The sequence below is a fragment of the Rhipicephalus microplus genome, chromosome 5 (assembly GCF_043290135.1).
Source record: "Rhipicephalus microplus isolate Deutch F79 chromosome 5, USDA_Rmic, whole genome shotgun sequence".
NCBI classification, from domain to species: domain Eukaryota; kingdom Metazoa; phylum Arthropoda; class Arachnida; order Ixodida; family Ixodidae; genus Rhipicephalus; species Rhipicephalus microplus.
Window position 1 is genome coordinate 14,002,419 of NC_134704.1, and position 24,037 is coordinate 14,026,455.

General features: G+C 44.7%; 2 protein-coding genes across 3 annotated transcripts; both read left to right on the top strand.

Moving 5' to 3' along the window:
• Positions 1–1,372: 1,372 nt before the first annotated feature.
• Jwa (PRA1 family protein Jwa) lies at positions 1,373–22,449 on the top strand. Of its 2 annotated transcripts, XM_037426130.2 has the most exons (6): positions 1,373–1,581; positions 3,701–3,846; positions 3,920–3,991; positions 4,372–4,507; positions 21,046–21,125; positions 22,273–22,449. In XM_037426130.2, the coding sequence occupies exons 1-6, from the start codon at positions 1,400–1,402 to the stop codon at positions 22,296–22,298; spliced, it is 642 nt and encodes a 213-aa protein (XP_037282027.1). In that variant the 5' UTR covers positions 1,373–1,399; the 3' UTR covers positions 22,299–22,449. The 2 variants fall into 2 exon arrangements, with proteins under 2 accessions (XP_037282027.1, XP_037282028.1); XM_037426131.2 differs by lacking the exon at positions 21,046–21,125.
• On the top strand, positions 15,736–16,729 carry LOC119174976 (uncharacterized). Its single transcript, XM_037426129.2, has one exon. It carries the CDS (start codon positions 15,878–15,880, stop codon positions 16,595–16,597), a length of 720 nt encoding a protein of 239 aa, XP_037282026.2. The 5' UTR covers positions 15,736–15,877; the 3' UTR covers positions 16,598–16,729.
• Positions 22,450–24,037: the final 1,588 nt, after the last annotated feature.

Genomic DNA, 24,037 nt, shown 5'->3' on the forward strand with positions numbered 1-24,037 from the left:
CTCCCTCTAGACGGCTTCATGACATGTGTAGGCCGTTGCTTAGATAAGTTTGGAGCAGTGCGTTTTCAAAACGCTTCCGGTCTGACATGCGACCAATTTTTGGAACCTCTTTATTATATGTTAATTCCACTTACGCCTTATGGGATGGCACTGTTGTTAAACAAAAAAATGAAATCTGTACTGGGTCTTGTATTGCTCCCTGCTTAAGCGACTTGTACCTAGCCTATCGTGACCAGGCTCTTCTCGATCGCCTCAAAGATCACCCTGACGTTGTGCGTGTGTTCAGATTTGTCGACGAACAAGGACAGATGTACTTTTGACACTGAGGTTGCTGAAGTCGTAATCACATTCACGGAAACCGTGTCCTCATTGGTGTTGACGCATGAAGTGCCCAAGAGCTATTTCATCAGGTTTTCAGGCTTAAGAATCTACTTTTCATCACAGAAATTTTGCTCGAGTTATGAGGCAAATGACGTGCAATCACGGTGGGCTGCGCTACCGTGCAGACCTTGACCACTTATGGTGGCAGTGTTCCTAAAGGGTGAATGGCCATGCAAGCTTTGCACTCCACAAATTAGCGTGAAGCGCTCCTTATACAGATCAACCCGGATACGCAGTTTTTATTTGCGCGATTCGGAAGTCAGAGCGGCCTGATCAAAGTGATTTAGGGGGTCCGACAAGCCACAGTACAGACCGCATACTGCCTCAATACCAGTGATATGGTGAATACAATAAGTGCAAAACATACGACACCGTGAAATGGTACTGTAGTTTGAAAGTCCCGCTTTTCCCCGCACAGGTCATGCGCCTACCCCCCCCCCCCCCCCCATTTTTTTTCAATAAAGAACTTTTCATATTCATTCATTCTACAACGAGGTGTCCTCATGTCCCTCTGTTAAAGTTGCATGAAGGTGATCTATTAACACTGGAGCATTTAAGTTTTTTTTTTTTTAATTATTAACGTCAGCGTAGTTGTTCGATGAAAAAGGAGTCACGAAGTACGGTAGACCACCCCGATAGCGAAAACGAACGTGCAAAAAGGGCCGTCAGACCAAAACTTAACGCAACCGTAATATTAAAGAAAAGTGGCAAGCCAACTGATACACACGAACGGATCCACTTATTCACATCTGTGTCAACTTTTACTTCTGTGAGCAAAAAAAAATCGTAATTTGCACGCTTTATTTCACTGTACTGCGTGAAAATTGGGCGCGGCTACTGCGGGACATTTTTATGCAGACAGGTGGCAAAGTTATTTGCGTCCACATTTGTTTTTTTTTTTTTTTTTTAGTACAGATAAACGCCATGCATCGTACGCGAGTTGAGAAACCGAAACAAGAAGAACCACCTGCAGAGGGCGCCTCGAGCGATTTTGGCTGTTCTCTTCCATTGCATCAAGATGGCCAACGAAGTGGAAGTCGCACCGCTTCGAAGCTTAGATGATTTTCTGCTCGAATCAGCCCGCTTCCAGCTTCCAAACATTAAGGATCTCGAAAAATGGGGAAACAGAGTCGTCAACAATCTCCTGTACTACCAGTCCAACTATTTCGTCCTTGCCATCCTCGTATTCCTCGCCGTTGGGTGAGTCTCGGCTGGTTGACACCACCCTAATTTTAGCACGAACAGCTGCGTTCGCGTGCTCGGCGAAGCGCCGTAGATGTTGCATAATAAAGCCCCATAATGCTATTTGCGGGCCTTTGGCTCTCCGACGAAGTGCAGTTGCTCTCAATACTGGCGCCCTTCCCGCGTGTCATGTCATGTGAAGCGTAACCGCGCATGTGGATGGAGACGTAGAAATGCGGCTAACCATAACACAGGTGGTTCACGATCTCTCAACGTCCCCGTATTAAACATTCGTCGTGGCCTGCGTCATTTTACTCGTAAATAAGCACATACGTTTTGTCGCTGAAGACGTTGTATCCTAAAGACCAATGTAGGTTGTCTTGATGGAGAAACAGAAAAGAGAGAGAGAAAGGAAGCGCATGCAATTATTACCGTAGTCACATGGTCTATTTTGACCTCAATTGATTTTATTGCGTAAAGGAACCAGTTACGGTCGACAACGGCAATCCTGATCGGATGCCATGCGTTGCGTGTCTAAAGGGTGCGTCACCATCTAAACAGCAGCAACAAAAACATGCCTCGAGTCAATCAGGTAATAGAGAAATGCGTGTAATACAAACAACCCTTATACATAGCCTTCATAGATTACGAGAAGGCGTTTGACTCAGTTGAGATATCAGCAGTAATACAGGTACTGTGGAATCATGACATCAAAGAACCCTACAAAAACATACTGGAAGAAATCTACAGTGGATCCACAGCCACCATAGTTATCCATAAAGAAAGGAACAGAATCCCAATAGAGAAGGGTGTAAGCGAGAGAGACACAATCTCTCCAATGCTATTCACCGCGTGTTTACAGGAAGTTTCCTGGACCTTAGATTGGGAATACTTAGAAATAAGAGTTAATGGAGAGTATCATAGTAACCTGCGATTCACTGATGACATTGCCTTGATTAGTAACTCGGGGGACGAATTACAGTGCATGATTACTGAACTGGACATGGAAAGCAAAAAAGTAGGTCTGAAAATTAATATGCATAAAACTAAAGTAATGTGCAATAGTCTCGGCAGAAAACAGCACTTTGCAGTAGGTGGAGAGATGCTTGAAGTTTGTAAAGGAATATGTCTACTTAGGATAGGTAGTAACCGTGGAGCCGAACCATGAGAGTGAAATACTAGAAGAATAAGGATGGGGTGGATCATGTTCGGCAAGCATTCTGAAATTATGAATGGTAGATAGATAGATATGTGGGGTTTAACGTCCCAAAACCACCATATGATTATGAGAGACGCCGTAGTGGAGGGCTCCGGAAATTGCGACCACCTGGGGTTCTTTAACGTGCACCCAAATCTGAGTACACGGGCCTACAACATTTCCGCCTCCATTGGAAATGCAGCCGCCGCAGCCAGGATTCGATCCCATGACCTGCGGGTCAGCAGCAGAGTACCTTGGCCACTAGACCACTGCGGCGGGGCAAATCATGAATGGTAATCTGCCACTAACCCTCAAGAAGAAGGTATATAACAGCTGCATCTTTCCGGTACTTACGTTCGGAGCAGAAACCTGGAGGCTTGTAAAGAAGGTTCAGCTTAAATTGAGGATGACGCAGCTAGCAATAGAAAGGAAAACGATAGGTGTAACCTTAAGAGACCAGAAGAGGGCAGAGTAGGTCAGGGAACAAACCAGGGTTAAGGATATCGTAGTTGAAATCAAGAAGAAATGGGCCGGGCATGTAGCACGTATACAAGATAACTGCTGGTCTTTAAGGGTAACTTAATAGATTCCCTGAGAAGGCAAACGCTCGAAGGGGAGACGGAAAGTTAGGTGGGCCGATAAAATTTAAAAGTTCGCAGGGATAACGGGGCAACGGAAAGCACAAGACCGGGTTGATTGGCAGGTCATGGGAGAGGCCCTTGCCCTGCAGTGGGCGTGGACAGGCTGATGATGATGTGTCGCCGCGGCAAAAGGTCTTCGTCAGAATAACAACTGCCATATCCGAGACTTGGATTTTGGATATTTCAGTATCAGATCCAGAGACACGCCGTTTCGATCACTGTTGATCAAAGACAATTCTGCACAAAATGCGTACATGCCAGCCTACAGTTTCTGGCATCATTCTGTTCTCCGCCACAGGATCCTGCACCCGTCTAAAATGTTGTGTGGAATGCTTGCAGTCACCGTAGCCTTTGGTCTCTTCTATTATATCACCAACTCCAAAAGAGCTGCAATAAAGTTCAAAAGAGACCACCCGATCCTCAGCATCCTGATTATTCTGACAGGTATGTAAACGCCATGAATTGTGAGTGTGTCCAACCATCCAAATCGCTGAATGGAATATTTTCTTAATTCTAGGTGGCTACTTCATTGTCCACGTTCTCGGTTCCGTGGTGGTGTTTTTGTTTGGCATCCTCTTGCCGATAGTGTGTAAGTATAGGAAAGTTCTGTCTTAAATTTGCTCATTTTGGTCCAATATATACACTACTTATTCATGTATCCTCAGCCATATTTCTTGTGTTCTTCATTATTTGTAACTACTGATAGTTTAGTCTCCTAACAAATAACTACCATCGGATGGAGGGTCATTGTATGCAACAATCATTGCTCGAACAGCACAGTGTCAGTGTAATGTCAGACCTACAAAATTCCGTACATGATTTCTTGGTTTGACATTATGCAGCTGCACGTACACTGGTTTCTTAAGGAATAAGTGTATGTTTGATGAAATTTCTGTAGAATGAACTTGGATAGCTCAAAAGACATCATTACATGTCAAAATTTATACTCTAATATGTGATGACTTCCAGTGGTGTTCATTCATGCATCGATGCGTCTGCGTAACATCAAGAACAAGCTGACAAACAAGATTGAGACCATTGGACTGAAGAAGACTCCGATGGGGCTCTTCCTTGATGCATTGGGACAGGAGCAGGAGGCTGGATCGTAAGTCTTCTGCACACACAGATCTTCCTGAGCTGCCAACATCTTAATGAGAACTGCCGCCAACTCTGTGCTACATTTCATCTAGTCTGACAGCTTAGCTTCGTTGAAGTATGCCGAGTCTTTATTTAACACTCTCTAATGCCTCAACCATGTCTGCTAAGCATCACTTGGCGTCAAGTATTCTAGCTTCATGAAATATGCTTACGCTTCGTTCCAAAGAAAAGGCATTGCTGCATCTCAATTGCCGTTATCTGTTGTGGGTAGAAAGCAGTGCAAGTTACATTTTGTGAAGTCTATTTGCTGCATTGTAATCGTCCGTATGTGTCTAACTGCTCTGTCAATAACAAACTTCTGCTGTGATAATAAACTATGCTTAGTGAGTGCCGGGAGGCCGACACATGCTTGTTGCTATTAAAGAAGGATTTTAAAATTTAAGTTCATCACTTCATATTTTGCAATCTTTGCAGCCTTTCTTTCAAATATATATATATTGTTTTCTTGTTGCCTAATAACCGGTATATTTGTTATCTGTTATATCTTTATTTTTTCTGTTGTTTTCTAAATAACACAAATGTTGCAAGGCCTTGAATATTAAAAGAGTGATGTAAGAAATGTTCTTATTTTTGTTTTTTTAAGTATCTTTTTTTGTTTACGACCTTTGAGTTCATAATGATGAGTGTTGCTTCCTTGGCAACATTTGTGGTTGTCTTATATGCAGATGCTCATAACTAAATTTCTTATCTATTTTATGACCCTAGTTGTAACAAAACAATTGTTAGTTTCCAGAATTTCCTAGATTATTTTAGATGTACACCACGTCTTCAATATCTGAAGTCATTTGTCCAGCTTGTCTTGCTGTAACATGATTATATTTGTAACCTTTGGTGTACTAAAAGATCGAAACTCTGCGTGTGTATGAATAGGCTTCTTTTTTTAATGATTAAAACAGTGCTTAGTTGAATCATCTGATAGTTAACATCTGCATATATAAGCAGAGGCTTACAAACTGATTGTAGTGTATGCTTGGTAATCTGCGAAAATAAAAGATCTGTCCAATAACCTTTTTATATTAGAAATAAATACCTGTCCCACATATCACACCTTGCTTGTGTAATGTGTGCTTACCCCCAGGCATAGAAGTCGGCCAATTCAATGAGTTGCGTAGTGCCAACAATGAAGCCTGCTCTTTTGAGCAAATAATGTGCCCAGCAATAGAAGAAATAAGTGGAAAGACAGTGCCGCAGCTAGGAACGATGTTCATTATATAAAAAATTTGTATGCTATTGGGTTGTTAGAAATGCCATGAATATTTTGGCCATTACTAAATAAAGGCATTTGTTAAGTCAGACCATTGTTAAACGACATGAGAAATTGCAGAAATGTTGAACATCCATCATTCAACTGTTCACATTCACCTCAAAACTGGACACATATGCATGCTCAATAAGAGGATTCTTGATGAACTCGGCAGTTCATCTGATGGCATGGATAGACATATGCAAAATACTCTTTCATTGTCCGTAAAACAGTGGGTTGGTCGTCACATTGCCTAGTGTTGGTGAGACGCACTCCTCCTTTCTCTGCAGTTTAGAGCAGCTCCACGTCCTCCTCGCCTACTGTTATGTCTGGCAGGCAAGGAGGTCATGGAACCTATCTTAGGGGCTCGGCACAGCACTCTTACCAACGTCACTACCCGTGCAGTTCGAAATTTGAGCATTTTTCGCAGTGCGTAGTCGTGTAATCCTTGGCCGACAATCATGAGTGCACAATGTAAGCATTTTGTTTGTATGCCCAGTTATTGGCAGACCAGGCCAGGGGCCCTTCGAAGGAGGCATTTGTTTCAAACTTCGCCTTAGGAATGAGACAAAAAGTTCTTAAATATACTGTCAACAATTGAACAGTTTGAATCAAGCCATCATTTAGAAATGGCAGGAATTTCAGTCCGAAAAGGAGAGTGTTCGATCATCATCACGTGAAACCACACGCGAGTTTGGTCATTTGTCATTGAGGTTTGGATGTGCTTCAGACTGGAATGGCCTGCCCTATGACATGGTCAACGTCACCTCATCATCTACTTTTCAAGAACGCGTCACTGATCATCTGCAATGTTAATCGAAGCATTTCTCTTGACTTTTGCCTGTAATCTCACTGCTTATGTAACACCCCCTGAATAAGAGCATTTAAAAAAATAAAACTGAACTGAACTGTGTTGCCACACCCACCATAATTGCCTGACCTTGCACCATCAGACTTCCACTTGTTTCGCTGTTTGGAACAGCCCTTGCCTGATATCACATTCATTTCCAATGTAGCTATAAATAAGCACCTTTTTAAATTTCCTACTAAATCAATACAGGTGCTTTTATATATAAGGAACACTGCAGCTTCCTGTGAGTTGGCAGAAGATGCTAAAACAAAATAGGCAGTGTATCATTGATTGACATGTGTTCTTAGTGTCATCAAATACACATAATGTAACATAGATTAAGTTTCCTGACTTTTCAGTCAACCCAGGGATAAAGCTGTCCTAGGCATATGCTGATAACTTTTGTGAATCATAGCACAATGAACTGGAAAGATTTAAGGATTTCATAACGATGCCCGAACTTCCTGCTTCTTTCTTCTGGTGTGCACAAATTAATGCACCCCAACTAGCCCATCTACAAGTTCCTCTATGAATTAATATTCAGCACAAATGGTAGTCCGAACAGCCCAAACGACTCATTCGCGCTTTACCACGACTTAGCACCAGGTGACCGGACATGCCGGTTTTTATTACTTCCAAAGCAGTTTAATAATTCAAATCCTGCTGAAATCACAAAAAGAACGCGTGATGCTGCCACTATTAATTCACACTCTTTTTTTTCTTTCAACAATGTCCTGTGACATGTTCTGACCGTTAGTGAGTCACTTTGATGGGTACACGCAAATGCTCATGTACTTTTATGTATGTCTTCCGTACATTCATAATACTTGTCTAGCTGAAAGTACTTCATGCAGTTTTGCATGTCTCAATTTTCATTGGTCATATTGTATAACATGATGGTAAACTAACCTGCTGTTCTGCCAGTCTCACTCCTGAAATCAAGCTCAACAAGTACTTCAAAATGTTGGCTACATATGTCACAATTTTTAAATGTTGTTCTCACATTACTTTCACAAGTTTCTCCATGCAGTGCTTTTAAATGGTTATTAAAGGGACCAACAACTGCCCAGAACATGAAACGAGACGACTCTCCTGATGAAAAGATTGACCCTCATAGTAACTCAAACTAACTCTGTTTTTCTCATGAGAAGTACAGTTATATTTCGATTTCTAAATGAAAAACTGTGAAAAATGGCCTGTGGTGCCATTTAATGGCAGAAACTTCAATTATTCGGTGTGGCCTGTCTCGTGGCTGTAGTCTGGTGTAAGCGGTCAGCAATTTTCGTCCTAGTATTGAAATATCATTTGCTTCTTTAGAGTAACAGATAGTACTCCATAAAAAATGTACATATAAGGCTGCACTATTAGTACACAGTTAAGTGGCACCACCTTCGCATGAGATAATTATCCCATGCTTGTCAGCAGCGTCCTTAGCAACTTTTCTGCGGATTCATAAAACCGTGCATGCAGTTTCAGGTCGCTAACATTTGGGAGTGACGTGGTTTTTCTACTTACACTTAGACTCAGAAATAACATGTACTGCTACTCGGCATGGCCATGCACGCATATGCGCAGTGACAATTTCGGTGACTTGGCTTGGATCATATCAAGAGAGTAATGACAATGGGACTAGCCATCTACGACACAGGTGCACCAACCTTTGGTTGACGCACCTGTGTCGGTACAAATACAGGGAAGCTGTGCTAAGCCACATAATCTCATTGTAACGGCTTATTATTTTCAAAAATAGTTGTAAGGCTTAAAATAAACATGGTTAAGTATAGTTACAGGAACTCTTGTGAAAGCAGAACAGCAGCATGCACGAGTCGCTAGAAGGGCTACCAGAATTTCTATCAATCTTCAGAATTGCTGCACAAAAAGACACATTCATGTTCAAAGCTTTTCAGATAAAAAAATGCTTCTTATAAAAATTACTAGGTGTTTTTTGGATTAACTACTGCAGCTACGAACACTACGTAGGGTAAGCTTTCTGTCGCGCTGGAAAAAACAGGGTCAAAACATATTAGTTATCAGTCCTTTAACTCTTTCGTTACCGTGCGAAAATGGTTATTTTTCATATGTCTTGGGAAGATTGTTTTTGCCAGTTGGAAAAGTATTCCATCACGCACTGCAGCATTCCATACTGTGCACAACAAAATGCTCTTTCCAATAAATGTATGTTGTAGAGCAACAAAAATATTTTAGAATGAATAAAAAAGTGAACAATGTGAAATTTTTGGTCACAAGCTGGTAAACAGTGCATTAAAGAACACTATACAGGCAAAAATATTCAAAACAAAGAAAATTCAGAATATACATTTTGCAGATAAATGACCCAGGAAAAGTTTAATGATGATGAAAGTTTTAAAATGATCAGTGTTGTACAAAAATGTTTCTCATCACATAGACACAAAAAATCAGAACCGAGGTGCTGCTTCATTGCTCGTGCCATGCGGTGAAGCATTGCATGATTTTTTGTGAGACACAAGTGTACTTGTACACTTTTTCTCAGTAAATTTTTGTTGTGTCTCCTGGTGTTCTTATAGAAGTAGATGGATGCCCGTGATGTCAATAATCCCTCTATAAATAAGATACCCAATGAACTTTGCTATTTCATCTAGCGTTGCCTCTTTCCATGAGCCACCTTACACCACATAGGTTGGCATTCCAGTATATGCATCCAAGCATTTTTTTTTAATTTCGCACATATCGTATTAAAAAAAGGACAATATCGCCGCAGTTCTAAAACGTTTAGCACTGCTTCGTAGTCAGGGCAAAGATGTGCTCCGGTGGACTTCTAGTTGTTAGGAGAAGTTCTGCAGCCAGCGCCAGCACGCTGCGCCCCAACGAAGTGCAGACCACGCACGTAACCAGAGTAGCTATAAGATTGTGTGCAAAGGTCAGAAACAATACGCACTTGCAGCGGAGGAAACTACTTGAGAATGTAAACAAAACAAACCCATGAACGGATGTGAATGTATCAGGCTGACGCAAAACATTGTCCCCATAAAACTTGAAGCTGAGGGGCTGTCATCTTCGAACGCTAAGCTCATCATCACTCAATTCGGGTGAGGTTGCAAAACAGTTTTGAGCAGCGCATGTGTTTTTCAGCGCTGATTCGCACCCATACGCGCGTGACAACGACATCATAGGAGTGAATATTGACGCAAGATGTGACCCTGTGTCTGATACAATGATGCAAGCAAAACGAAAGCGGCTGGAAACTGTCATAGAAGGCCACCTCAACACTTTAAACATGCAGTGGACCTTCGCAAATATTTTTTGTAGAATAAATTTTTCCTGACTCTTAGGGACAGCTTTCTATTGAATATATGGCATAAATATCTGGCCATCATTACGTCACAAATAGTAAAATTGCAAAGCTGACAGTTTAATTCGATATTTGGCTTGCAAAAGCTCTTTTCATTACAGAACTTCGATGTGACTGTACCATAATCACGAGGTGCACATACCTTTGTCAAGTTCGCCAGCCTACTACACTTTTCCAACAATACACGCACATCGGTTCGTGCAAAGGTCTGTCAAAAATCGCTATGTTGCCGAAACGGGCAAATTCAAATTGATTCTGAAAGTTCAGTGCCTAGACTAACTACTAGAAAGTGCTGGGTGCACGAGAAACAAATTTAACATGCCAAAATTGATGATCCAAAACCGTTGATCACCGGTGATCGATTTGGATAGGCGTAATGAAAGAGTTAAGGTATTTCCTACAAATGCAGTTATTCACCGTCACACATTTCACTTCACATTGACGTAAGAGATCATGTTTTTCCATTTTCTCTAAACTTAATCTTAGTGGCCTTTATAGTTCTGCAGATCTGTGCCACAAATCAAGCATTGTAGGAAAAAGACACAACATTTGGTATCAGTTGAACATGTAACATATTGCTGAAATCATGTTTAGTTCACATACTTTGAACATTTACTGCAATCTACTTATAACCCACTGTTAATTTATTAAAATACAAACAATGTGTCTCTGGAGAAACGTACTATTTGCATGATGCAATGCATAAAATGGAGGAGAAATGAAGCTTCTATAGCATTTTGGAGTATTGATTTGATGAATAGCATTACACTTAACATGACCTAATCATTAAACATAACATCAATGCAACAATCTGAAGTTCTTCTGATATACTGGGGAATAGACATACAGTTGTCAGCACCTTTGCAGCGCCCACTTTAATGTATGGTGCAGACTTTGCTCCCCTCCTGCCCACACCCACCCTTCTTTTTGTGCGTACGCCTATGGTTAAAGGCTGAAAGGTGAAGCAGTGAATTGGTTTGTATTGATCGGTTGCCCTCTGACGTCGTTAATTTCACTATCGCAACGCTTCTCCTTCATTCAATAAATAAAAATAATAAAGGCGAAATAACAATTGAGCATTCCCTAACCATACCCAATTGCACCACATTCATGCAATACCTCCGTTACACTACGACGCATTTACTCGATTTCCCCCGTGGAAAGATGCGGCCGGCATTTTTTTTTTTTGTTCTGTATTTTCGCGACATTGGCCGAGCGAAATTTCCAGTAACTTGGTGCGGTTCCGCGGCGAGCAGTGCACTTTTGCTGATAGACGCCGTCAAAATCTGTGACGTCAGACAGTCCAGTGCAGGGTCGTCACACGCTTTTTTTTTGTTTTTCTTTTTTATTCGTTCTTTTTGTTTTGTTATATTTTGTTCATATTTATTTGTTCCGCATTTTCTCACAGCAAGATTGGTGTTTATGGTGTCGTGAAGGAAAAGATTTTCAATATGCAGAAAAATATATTTTTTAATTTCTTTATTGTTCCCTTAATGTATTATTTTCCAACAGCCGTGTTATGTCCTCATTCATTCAACTTTGCATGCATGTTTTGTTTAAAATGAGAATTGATCTAGGTTTTCAATTTTGTTATGTCTTGGTAGCGAGCTAAACCTTGCACTACACGCGAGAATCACTTGCATGCGCAATTGCAAAGGCTGCATTGAGCACGTGAACTTTGCTCATACACAGTAGCCTTGTTGTATATAGATGTTCATGTAAATTGCCCCCCCCCCCCCTTTTTTTTTAAAACTTATTGCAGGCCCTTGGGGCACCTTATTTATTTCACCCAGGACGTAGAGGAAGCCTGCTGAAAACCTTGTACATTGTATGTAGAGAATGGTAGAAACGGTATGCAGTCCACCTTAATAAGCCGGAAGTGCGAGATTTTCGCCACAAGTCACATCTATTGTCCTCCCTAAACTCACTCTCTAGAGAGATTACTTTCGGAATTAAGAAAAAATTTAGGTTAAAGAGATTATAACCATTTGCAGTGCCTGAAAAATCCATTTTCGACAAAAACAGAGTTATCCGTCACAAATTGATCATTCGATCACAACTCACATTGCACTTTTTGGATGGAAACATGAGGGATGTGCATGTCATGCTTCACTGAGAAGAAACATGAAGGAGCCACAACTTTTTTTTTTAATACTATTACCGTAAGGCAGGGGTCGGCAGCTTGTGGGCCGCTTGCAGCCCACGTGGCAATATTATGCCGCCCCCACCACAGCCTTTACCCTCCCCCCACCCTCTTTCTCTGGCCACTTCCTGTATCTGAAAGCTGACATAGCCGTTTTGACAAAAAAAAAGTATTTGCGCTTGTAACCTATGTTTGATTGCAACTTTCTGAGAACCGTGCTTAAAATGCACGTGATATCCAACCCAGTTTTACAAATCAGTGTCAGTTTGCTGAATGTAATCGCTTTGCCAGCACACCACCCCCCTCCCCCCCTCTGATTTTTCGTCCGGGCCCCACTGTGTAGGTTTCATGCATTGTCCCTCGGTCTGAAAAGGCCGCCGAGCCCAGCTGTAAGAGATTGAAACAACGATATCAACAAGCTTCTGTGTAAGCTTTAGAGATTGTAGGCCCGTGTGCTCAGATTTTGGTGCACGTTAAAGAACCCCAGGTGGTCGAAATTTCTGGAGCCCTCCACTACGGCGTCTCTCATAATCATATGGTGGTTTTGGGACGTTAAACCCCACATATCAATCAAGCTTTAGAGATTGTCAGCAGGTTTTCAGCAAACAGTAACGGGCATGTAATGGCAATGAAATCATGAGTAAAACGTGTTGGCTGCCCTGCCCTCAATGTAGCCATGAAGATTATTTCGGGGTAATGTAATTGATGTACACTATGGTCGATTCAGACCGTACACTTGGTCGATTGATGTACACCGTCGATTCAGACCGGAACACGAAAATTCAATGGAGTAACGCGAATTTGACTCTGCGCACTTTCGATCGAGGTCGTTTCTTTGTCTCTATTTGCGGAAAATGCAGAAGCGAACCGATTGCAGATCATTATCGCCGCTCGATCGCACTCGAAAGTGCCTGTATAAGACTGCGCTAAAGTGCGTGGCTTAGGTTTATTACTTGGAGTTGGCGATGAGAGCCCGTACTATACGATCGCAGCGAAGAACTTCTCCCGCCTCCCAGGCCGTTCACTGGCGACAAACCGCCCCCATCGGAACGCGACCGGGAACCACGAACCTGGGTGTGTCGGTAGAGCGCCTCCTCTCTGGTCGGTAGAACGCTCGAACGATTCGAATACTCGAAATTTTCGAATTACGAATCGAGTAGTGTTATTCGGCACTCGATTCGAATAGCGAATTTTCTATTCTAACTGAATATTTCTTCCTACATTTTCTGAGTAACCGGCACCGAGGGGAAAACCCCCGAAAGAGCAACGTGTTAAAACAGCGAAGGATCATTTTTGCTGTTTTAGTTATTGATTTACGAAGGTACCTGCGGGTCAAGCTTTTTACGGGATCGTCAAAGCTGTGCTCATCACCGGATGTATAGGAATTCTCGCTTCAAGCTCTTGTGTCGCCGAAACGGCTATGTGCATTCGTGGAATATTATTTATCGTTTATGTTTTAGTTTTAATTAAAAACTGGTGACAAAAGCACCACCGCAGAATACCGAAGTAGATGCTGTATCAAATTTACACTTCTAGTTCAAGAAGATATTACGAAGACTTAAGTCATTCATTACCAACATGAACTTACTTCATTTTACATAATTGTGGTGTCTTTTCTTGGATAAGTAAATGTAACTGTAATGTTACTTTGTCAAAGTTTGCGAATGTTTCTTCGAAATGAAAGGCTGTAGAGTTCTAGGCCTGTCATGAACATGGTTGCCTTACTCTTCAAAAACGATTCGAATAGCGTTCGATACCTATCAGATTCTGAATTTCACTATGCACATTTAGCTAACCTTGGGTACGCTGCAGGAGTGGTGCAAGAGAAGGATGTTACAGCGCCGCATCTTTCTTTTTTCGTCTCCCACGCCCAGGTGGTTCGTTATCCCCAACGTTTTCTGTTGTGCTTACGCGGAGGCTGCGGATGCGTGCAATGGTTAACTCTCGTCCCAAGAAGCGAAACGAGAGTCTTTGTGGGCGCCTGCTATCTAAGCTCGTTATTATTATTTTTCCCCCGACTGGCTTGCAATGCCCTGACTCCACGTGAGCATATGTGCGAGCTGCAAAAAAAAAAAAAAGAAGCGGAGAAAACGTCCTCACCGCGATTGTACTTCGTCGTACTTGTCGCCACATGTGTCGGCAGTGTTTCCGAAGCACATGTGTTCCGTATTTCGTTAAATTTATCCTTAGCTCATTCTGCATCCATATGTGGGCGCCCAGGGCAGGTACGAGATAACAAGGGGCGGAAAAGCAGTACCTTCAGCGTTCGGTGCCTCAAACTTTCCGAGCCCGTAACGGAAGTGAACGTTCCGTTTCGCACCATCCTTAACTAATGGTTCCGCGTCGCCGACGAGCACGGGCCAAAGTGAACGGCCAAGGTGGCGGCGATAGCGTAATGGGAAAGGGGCCAACAACCCCGGGAAAAGGGCGACGGCAGAGCGCCGCTTGTTTCCCCACCATGTGTGGGAATAGCGGGACACCTTTCTTTAGTTTCCCGCTGTCGTTGCCGGCGGAGATGGGTGTACTGCATTGTCACTGCCTGTCGACATCTGACCGAGTGCCCCACAGCGGTTCATGAAAAGGAAAAACAAAAAAAAAACTCAATCACTGCACCGACTCCAGGCTACGGAAGGATTACGGGCACGCATTGTGGGTGGTCTGCTTTAAATCGCGGCACCAGCGAGCTGCGTTTTTCTTGTTTTTTTTTTGTTTACGCGAGCACCGTCGTCCCTGCTGTTTCTATAAATGTCTGTCTGTTCCCCATGACCGACAAACAACGTTACCTGTGGCAGGAAAGGCCCGAGTATTCGGTTATTGGCTCACGTAGCCGTGGACCTCGCGCTGTCCGTACGCTCGCAAGCTGATTGGTCGTGTGCGTCCGCCCGCTGCAATCGCAGACGGCGAAAAACTGGGAGGAAGGAGAAGCGGGAAGGCGAAGGCGTTTCGTATGAACGCCTGAGACAGCGCGGTCGGCTCTCTACCCCCTACATCCTGTTTTCTTTTTACATCTTCCAAGCATCGGTCGGTTCGCCCAGCGGCTAAAGAAGCTGCCGCGGTTGCGCGTGCCATGTTTTGCCAAACGTGCTCTCTTCAGAGTCCGTCTGCTGCAACCGAGGCGTTGGAAGCTACACGAAGTTTTTGGGGAGCCCTCTCCTGTTTCCGTTCTTTCTTTTGTTGTTTCCGTCGCCACGCTACGCACGCTGGCGTCGGCACGAAAAGCAAGAGTCGGTGCCCCAGGCACGTTCGTCCGATGAGCCCGCCTCCCTCCGGCCGTCGCTTCTTCCCGTAGACTTTATAATTAGAGCCAGCAGCGCCAGCAACGCCAACGCTGCGCACACTTGGTGGTGAAGAAAGTAAACAAGAGGTTTGCCCCCCCCCCCCCCCCCTTCTTTGCCAAAGCTATCTGTTGCCCTTCGCACCACCATAGCTCGTGGCGCAGCGACGTGCACCGCTTCCCTGCCGTGCACCCTCTCTCCTCTCTTTTGCATAGCGGGACAAAGTTCAGAGTTCTTCGCGTTGTTGCTATTGCTGCTGCGCGCGGTGGCCCCTCCCTGCTGTGGACTCTCCTCCTTGGTGCTTAAGAAGGAATGAAGAAAAAAAAAGCCGAATGAGAGACGCGTTTAAAGAAAAGGGAATGTGGCGATGCTGAGTTCAGAACTTTAGTCGGACACGGGCTGGCACGCGCGCACACGTCAAAGCCGCCAAGTCCTCTCTGTCCCGGTGATCACCGAAGACATCAGGTCCTCTTCCATGTTTGCCGACGGCGAAGCTTCGGCTCCGGACGTGCCCATGGTGTACCAGCGGCATTATCAGACGCCCGTGGCCTCCACCGCGGCGACGACTGCGTACGAGCGCTGCTGCGTCTCAGCCGCGGTCTTGATGCGCCGCCCGCCGTATCCCGAAGTCGCCACGTCGGCCTTCTACCCGCTGGAAGACGTGCCGCTGTCCTCGCTGGCCGATCATCATCATCGCCACACCCCTTCGTACGCAGTGTACGACCGCAGTTACGTCGACGCCCCGCCTTCTTCGTTCCTGTACGGCGCTGCCGCTTACGACTGCGTGTACGGTGACTGTCCGGACTGCGCGGAGGTTGGCTACCCGCCTGTGGCCGCAAGTAGTTGCTCAACCGCCGGCGACGCCAAGTCTTCCGCCTGCGCGTTGCAGACGTCGCCCGCCGTGTCGCGGCGCGCCGTGGTTCGCAAACGGAGCCTCTCGCAGGCCGAGCTGGAGAGGCGCAGGTCCTTGGCGAACCACCAGGAACGCCGTCGCATGCACCGACTCAACTCGGCGCTGGATCGACTCCGGAGCACGATACCGCCGCGCCTGCAGAACGGCAGTCGGCGCCTGTCCAAGATCAAGACGCTCAAGATGGCCATCAACTACATCCTCGAACTGAAGACTGTGCTGGGCCCGACGACCGTCCCTGGAGTTGGCGGTGGTTGTGCGCCGGCCTCCCCTTCCTGGAACTGAACGATACGCGCTTTTTTTTTCTTTCTCATCGTGCAGTGTCACGTACCGATGGTCGTGCATGCCAGCCAGCTATGCGTGTGGAACGAGCGGTGAGGTGGCGGCCTCTTGAAGATTGTGATAGTGTGATTGCCGCAGTGGAGAGTCTTGCGAGTGTGTTTATTTAGCTAGCTGCGATGCTTGCTTGCTTCTCCAGTGCTGTTACAAGGCCGTTTGACGAAGGCCACTTCGCAAGCGACTCATTTCGTAGCGACTTTCGTAAATACAATTACATTTTTTTCCCTCATCTCGTGATGCTGTCTTCAGCGTTCCTGATTGTCATTGTGATATTAGGTTCCTTGTCGTCGAATAAGCCTTATTTGTGGCACGAGACATGAGAAAGCAGCGGCACGGGGCATAGACATGAGAAAGCAGCGGCAGTATATCAGTGTTGGCTTAGGTGAGTGGCATCGTTATTTAGCGTTTACTTCTTACCGTCTGAGTGTTTCTTTTGAGCTATACAGCCGATATAATTCAGGCTCTTTATAGCTTACAAGCGCGTGGTTAACTCGTCAGAGTAGGCTGCTCTAAAATACGCCTCAGATTGATTCAATTTGTATTCGTGAGCAGGCAAAAATAAATGTGCCATGTATTCATAATCAAGCTTAATCTAGCTAGTCGCTCTTTTTTTGTTTTTCAGGACGAATGTGTCTTATTGCTCGCGCTGTCCCCACGCCTGTCATTTTAACAACGGCTGTGCGCTGTCTAACTGTGACATTCAGCAGTAGCGTCTGAGCCCGATGATCCCATAAAAAATGAAGTTGAAAAAAAAAACGAATCGAATACATATTTGATAGCTTGATATGGGGTTTTTGCGACTGTCGCCGAACTTTCAAAGTTCTGTTTATATACACTCGGTAACGATAAAATAAATTCGAAGCGCCCTCGTGCATGTACTTCTTGATTAAGTTAACTACCTTCAAAGCAAGCGTTAACTTCGCGAAATATAAAAATAAACATTTCTCTGTGATTTCTAGTTACCTTGCTGCACATCGTATGTTGCTAAGTGTGGCTAATAAAATTGATAATGAGGCCAATTTAGAGCGAATTCAGAGGAGGACATACTATCAGTTTAGAGTCATTCAAAATCACCGATGCTTAAAAAGATGTTTTGTTCAAAGAGTAAAACGAAATAATCACATTTTTTACCACAAGCATGACACCGTTTGTCTCAAAATTGCTTGAATCTTCAAAATGAACTTCAGGCGGATGTCCCTTGCAAAGTAACGGGCTCAAGTTCGTACACATGCAGCTGGTTAATTAGTGAAAAAAAATGGAATCATTTAGTTTATTTGCTCGTAACTTGCGCATTTGAATTGCCGGGGTCCGCTGTCTCCCAGCACAATCAGCAGATTCGTGCCCTATGCCAAAAGAACAGGCGTGTTTAGTCACGGTTCAACACACAAAATTTCACGTTATTTTTTAAGACACTCGGAAAGTGTGAGAAATAATCAAATTTTGCTTATACTACCAAAGCTTATGTTCTTAATTCCACGGTACAATACGGTTAGCGCCATTTCCGATGGAGGCGGAAATGTTGTAGGCCCGTGTGCTCAGATTTGGGTGCACGTTAAAGAACCCCAGGTGGTCGAAATTTCCGGAGCCCTCCACTACGGCGTCTCTCATAATCATATGGTGGTTTTGGGACGTTAAACCCCACACATCAATCAATACGGTTAGCGCGGACAATGAGATCTTTGCCACGTGTCCTCTCCAATATTCTGATATTAGAACCGGCTGTCGAAATCCGTTCGTTACATTCTTGCACATGAAGGGAAAATTTCATCGGAACCAGAACAGCGAACCACAATTTCAAGCCGCGATCGCAAACCAGGAAGAAGAGAATTTTATGAAACGATGCCCGCGGCATCAGAGTTCCTGCAATATTTAGATACGGAAAAGGGTCTATTGTTTCACGCCTCGTATAACTATATATTCACCTTGTGAACGCATGGATTTGTAATTATAGAAATTGCAAGCGTGTGACATGATTGTAGCAGCCTTTTGTGAAGGACCATGTGCTATGAATTTGCTGTGCGTTGGCGGTGAAAAGTTTCGTGGTCGGACACGCTCTGATACAAGAAAAATTGCTTAACTGCATCATAACTAATCCAAGGGTTGATGCAGTTCGTGGCATGCACATGTATACATTCGCATTGTGTTCATCACCTGTGTCGTATATTCCGCTCAACGTCCATCAGTTCGTGACTTTTGTTCTTCTTAAGAATGGTTTGCGCATACTCAAACTCGATAAGGCTGTATTTGAGTTCCGTTCATGCGTTACATAATTAGCCTGTAGGTTTCTCTTTTGTTGTTTTCGATGTATGCGTTGTCATTACGATAAGGGTATTTTTCCTTTCTCTCTTTTGTTTAGTTTATCTTTACCGTGCGTGCCAGTGAAACTTGTGAATTGTCCTTTTTAGTTCGCTTGTTTTCCTGTGGAGCAATAAAAGCTTCTCACATATCGATGGCTTTGTAGATCACTTTAGACGACACGACGCCCTGGCTTAGCTGTGCTTGCGGAATTGACGCCCTTGCCTCCTATGAATGGTGGTGTATGCACGTCGCGTTAGCCGGTACATTAGTTTTAATATGTAGCTAATATGCGTACTGTAAGGTCGCGGATTCGATACCACGCCGCCGCGCTCGCATTTTGCCCCGCCGCGGTGGTATAGTGGCTAAGGTACTCGGCTGCTGACCCGCAGGTCGCGGGTTCAAATCCCGGCTGTGGCGGCTGCATTTCCGATGGAGGCGGAAATGTTGTAGGCCCGTGCGCTCAGATTTGGGTGCACGTTAAAGAACCCCAGGTGGTCGAAATTTTTGGAGCCCTCCACTACGGCGTCTCTCATAATCATATGGTGGTTTGGGAAGTTAAACCCCACAAATCAATCAATCAATCAATCAATCAATCAAGCGCTCGCATTTTGCTGATGGCGCAACGCAAAAAAAGCTGCGGCGTATATACTTTGATAGCTCCACAACGGGCGAATCATTTTAGCTGCTCAGTCGAGGCAGATTCACAAAACGGATCAAATTCTGCGGAGCAGCTTGGCTTAACAACCACAATCGCTTGCGCCGCCTGTCGCTTGTCTTAGCAAATTACGTTGCGGGGCTACATTGTGATTTCACATTTTTCTTCATATCCAGCGCTAAGTTTTGCGACACACACAGAGTTCGAGCAGCGCGGGTCCTCTCACAACTTAGTGGTTGTTTTTTTTTTTTTTTGCGCAAAATTTAGCGCTAGATAACTTTTATGACGAAAAAAGAGAAGTCGCTTATCAACTTATAACTAGGGCTCCGTGTTTTCGGATAAATTTAAAAAAAATATATAAAGCACTTGCCTGTAAAATGTTTTTCAATCTGGATTTGTCCAATAAACTCTGATTTCAACAGGGTATTTTCAACGTTTAAAGTGCTTTTAAAAGCTGACAACTTCATTAGTCGAAAAAAAAAAGCGCACCTCCGTCAGCGGCAGCAACCATGTAAAGTATGCTTGCGTCATTTACAACAAGCTTTAAGGTGAATGAAAACTGACATACTGTGATGCCGAGTAAAGGATTGGGGGTGTTATTGGAAGTAATCGTAACGTAATTGTGAAAGAGGAAAATGGATGTAAAGGTAGCTCGCCACGGGTTTAGGGACTGAATGTGCGACCTTCGAATTCGCGCACCCGACTTAGCCGTGAGCAGGAACCCAACCTGCGACCTTCGAATAACGCGTTGTGGTCGGACGCGTTATTCGAAGGTCGCAGGTTCGGTATTCGTCCACGGCAAGTTATCTTTTCATCCACTTTTCTTTCTTCACACTTACATTACAATTGATTCTAATAATATCCCCTATACTTTCCTTGGCATAATTGTATGTCATTTCTCATTAATATTGTTTCTAGCTAAAAAAAACGAGCCCTTAAACTTACTTTTTTTCCCCCCTTCAGGCATTAAGGCTGCAGTACGAGCAAACGTTGAGTGTTTTCGATTCAAGTATATGTGCGCGCATGTATACGTGTTTGCGTATTCAGACCTTGCAGCGATATAAAATACAGTTAGTGTTTTCGCATGCTCTCGTGTTCAGACGTCATTTCAAGTGAGATTTCGGGGTATTTAAAATTATGGCGAAAATAGGTTCATTAATTTTCATCAACAATAGGAGGCAGCCTGGGAGGAAAAGCAGATAAGCAGCTTGACTATTTTCACCCCCCCCCCCAAAAAAAAAAACCTCCGAAAACCCGGAGGCCTGCTTATGACGCTGCTGTCAACAACTGAGTCACGCCACTGCAACGCGTATTGATCTCCTGTTCGTGGTCCAGTTTACATAAGCCTACAAGCTGACGCACACGCTGCAACAATGACGCACGCGCGTAGCACGCACAGCGTTACTAACCTGCGGCACCGCGAAACCCTTCCCACTTGCAGTCACGCCGCCGCAAGTGTTGTTCAGGCCGGAAGCGACCTTGCCGACAAGCTGGAAGAGAGGCTCACCCAATTTGGACAACGTACGTCGCCGCTGTGCGCACTCTGTGTCACATCTCTGTCCTGATCATCAGCATTCGGCCCGGGAACTCAGGCTTCCTTCCAACAGCATGCAGCATGCATCCCGGCGCTGTATATCCCCGTTTGTGTATACTCGTGAGGTCAAGTTATGTAGTGTTCTCCCTCCACCTCCCGAATCACCTAATAGGCGAAATTGGGGGGGGGGGGAGGGTAAATTCACTCTATACATTGACTTCCCAAAGTCTGGAGGGGAACTCTGAGCACGCTTATCTTAGTGTTCGCACATCTTGTGCGTCACGTAGCCGTGCATATCACAGCTATTAGTGCAGTTACATTCACGTTTGCGTGACGGTAATGATTATTGAGAGTTACGTCGGTTAAGCTTGCAAAATACTAAAATCACAGCATATCCACGTATTGAATCATGACGGGCTAAGCGTCCGTCCGTCCGTCCATCCGTCTGTCTGTCTGTCTGTCCGTCCGTCCGTCCATCCGCCTGTCTGTCTGTCTGTCTGTCTGTCTGTCTGTCTGTCTGTCTGTCTGTCTGTCTGTCTGTCTGTGGATATGTTGTGCTGAGTTAGCCGGAGGGATGAACTACCCTAGACCTTAGAGCTTCGCCCCTAAAATGCTTAGCAGCACTAAACGATGGAAAAGGAAATAAAAAGTAGTATGAAAATGGACTGCAACAGCAGCTTTCCATGCATGTGGAAGTTCAAAATGAGGTTATAAATAAGCGCGGGTCTGATTCACTAACATTGTAGCCGCATTCCGATGGGGCGTGGCATGCGAGGATGGCTTTGCTCTAAAACATTTACTATTAACCGAGCTTTCAGTGCACTTTTTCTTTTTAATTCTCCCGAGGTTCACTAGGAAACCGGTGACTTGCTTCGGATGCAGTAGCGAAATACGGGACATGAAAACGCGCATACACAACCTTATGGATTTGCCTTTGGAAGCTTGAGTTTCATTGTCTTGGCAATTTTATGGCGTTTGTTCACTCGAGGTGTGCTTGCTCTTTTGAACGTGGTCGTCAAGTTTTCTTGTGCGTAGTTCTTTTTCCCGACCTGCACAAAGTTTTAATGAGATTGATGAACGAAAGAAAGAGTCGCGCAACGTCTTAATGTGTCTGTTTTGTCTTTCACCCGCAAGGTATGAAGATTAACAGGAACCGGTGATGATGGCGAACGCCCGCGCCATTTTCGGGAGGACCAACGTGAACCGGCCCTTCGTCACTATGCATTTGAAGACTGGAATGCAACTGGAATGTCGTCCCATTGCAGATATCTTCGCCTTGAATCTGAATCAACTTCGCTTTTCTGTTTTATACCTCAGTTTCACTTTTTCTTTTGCTTTTTTTTCTTTCCTAGCTCTCTCCCTCCTTCCTGATATATATTTATTTATATTTTTTTTTGCAATGCTCTTGCACAGTCCATTGCCACTCTGATCTCTGGCGCAATTTTGTTGACCGCGTCTTTGTAAATTTTTATGCTCCGGTGCTCGCCATGCAAACATCATAGAGTCAAGAGTGAACACTTGGCGGAAATCAACATCGATAGAGTGCTTTTGGTTCAGCTGATGTATGTGTACAGACGTCGCATATGTTTATAGACAGCACGCGCGAGTGATAAACGACGCTGTAACAATGAATAATGCAAATGAATAAAGTTGAGCTTTTCTACTAGATTTCCGACTTGAGTGTTGCTGCAGAGCAAACTTTTCTAACTGAGCGATTAAATGCATGTTTGTTCAGAAGAGCGGCGAGTCGACGAAGCTCCCAGGTGATTCGTTGACTAGCGCATCTCAGCTACACTTCAAACCGACACCCATTCAGAAGCACGCGTGCCAGCCCCAGCTAACTATCAGCGTCAGTAAACAATCAAAAGCACACGTGGAGACTAGACAAAGAACAAATTAATCAAGTTCTGACAGACTAACCGGGATGGGGCCCTCGGCTCGTCGCTGGCTGCTCCCATGTCGGAATAGGGAGTCATGCATCTCCGCTCTTTCACGGGCCTTATGGATGGTCGTTGACTGGGTATTCAGTGCTGCACTTACGATGGTGTCTTCCCAGTCTTGTTCACTGATGTCTGACGTGTCTCGTAACGCTGGACAGTGGCTGAGTGCTGAACGCCTCCCCACAATCCGGGTACTGTGAATGGATATCTCGGTTCATCCGGCAAAGGGCGTAGGTGGAAATTTTTTTTTCGTGGGGAGGGGGCGAGGTTGTTTCTTTAGTGGGTGCCGCGCTGGCAGATCTAGTCGAGTATAATTTTGTACTCATATTCCATGTAAAAAATAATAAAATAAAATCGGGAGGGGGGGGGGGGGCGCGGTGTGTCACCCCATGGCTACGCCACTGAACCCGGCTTACGAACCCTCGCGAGGGATATATGACCTCGTCTACGGTTCGTGCGCTTTGGATTGCTGCTCATGGCCCCGTAATATTAATAACTGCATTGTAAGACATCCGCATGTGAAGCGTTGGGAACGAATAAGTTGGTTATTCGCACGCACATTACCCTCGAGGGAGCTCGAACGATGCGCAACACGTAAGCTCCCACGCTTTTAGCCGGGCCGCTGTTGCCATACTTTTGCATCAATTCGGGTGCATTTTGATACTTCGAGATATGCGTACGCTTCGTCTGTGTTCGCTTAGATCGTCTTCATAATGCACAAGCACACTTCCCTGCGCTGCATACTCGCCCAACTAATGGCCGCACCAGCCGGGTTCGTAGTGGAAGTGCGGTCCTGGTAACGCGCGCTGGGGCTTCTCTTTTAGAACTGCTCGCACCAAGAGAGCCGCGTCTACATTCTCCGCGTCAAACTGCGCCTTTCCACGCTGTTCGCAGAAGTGACCGTCCGCCATTAGTTCGGCTAAATGCATTGCAGGAAAAATAGCTTTACCATCACAAAA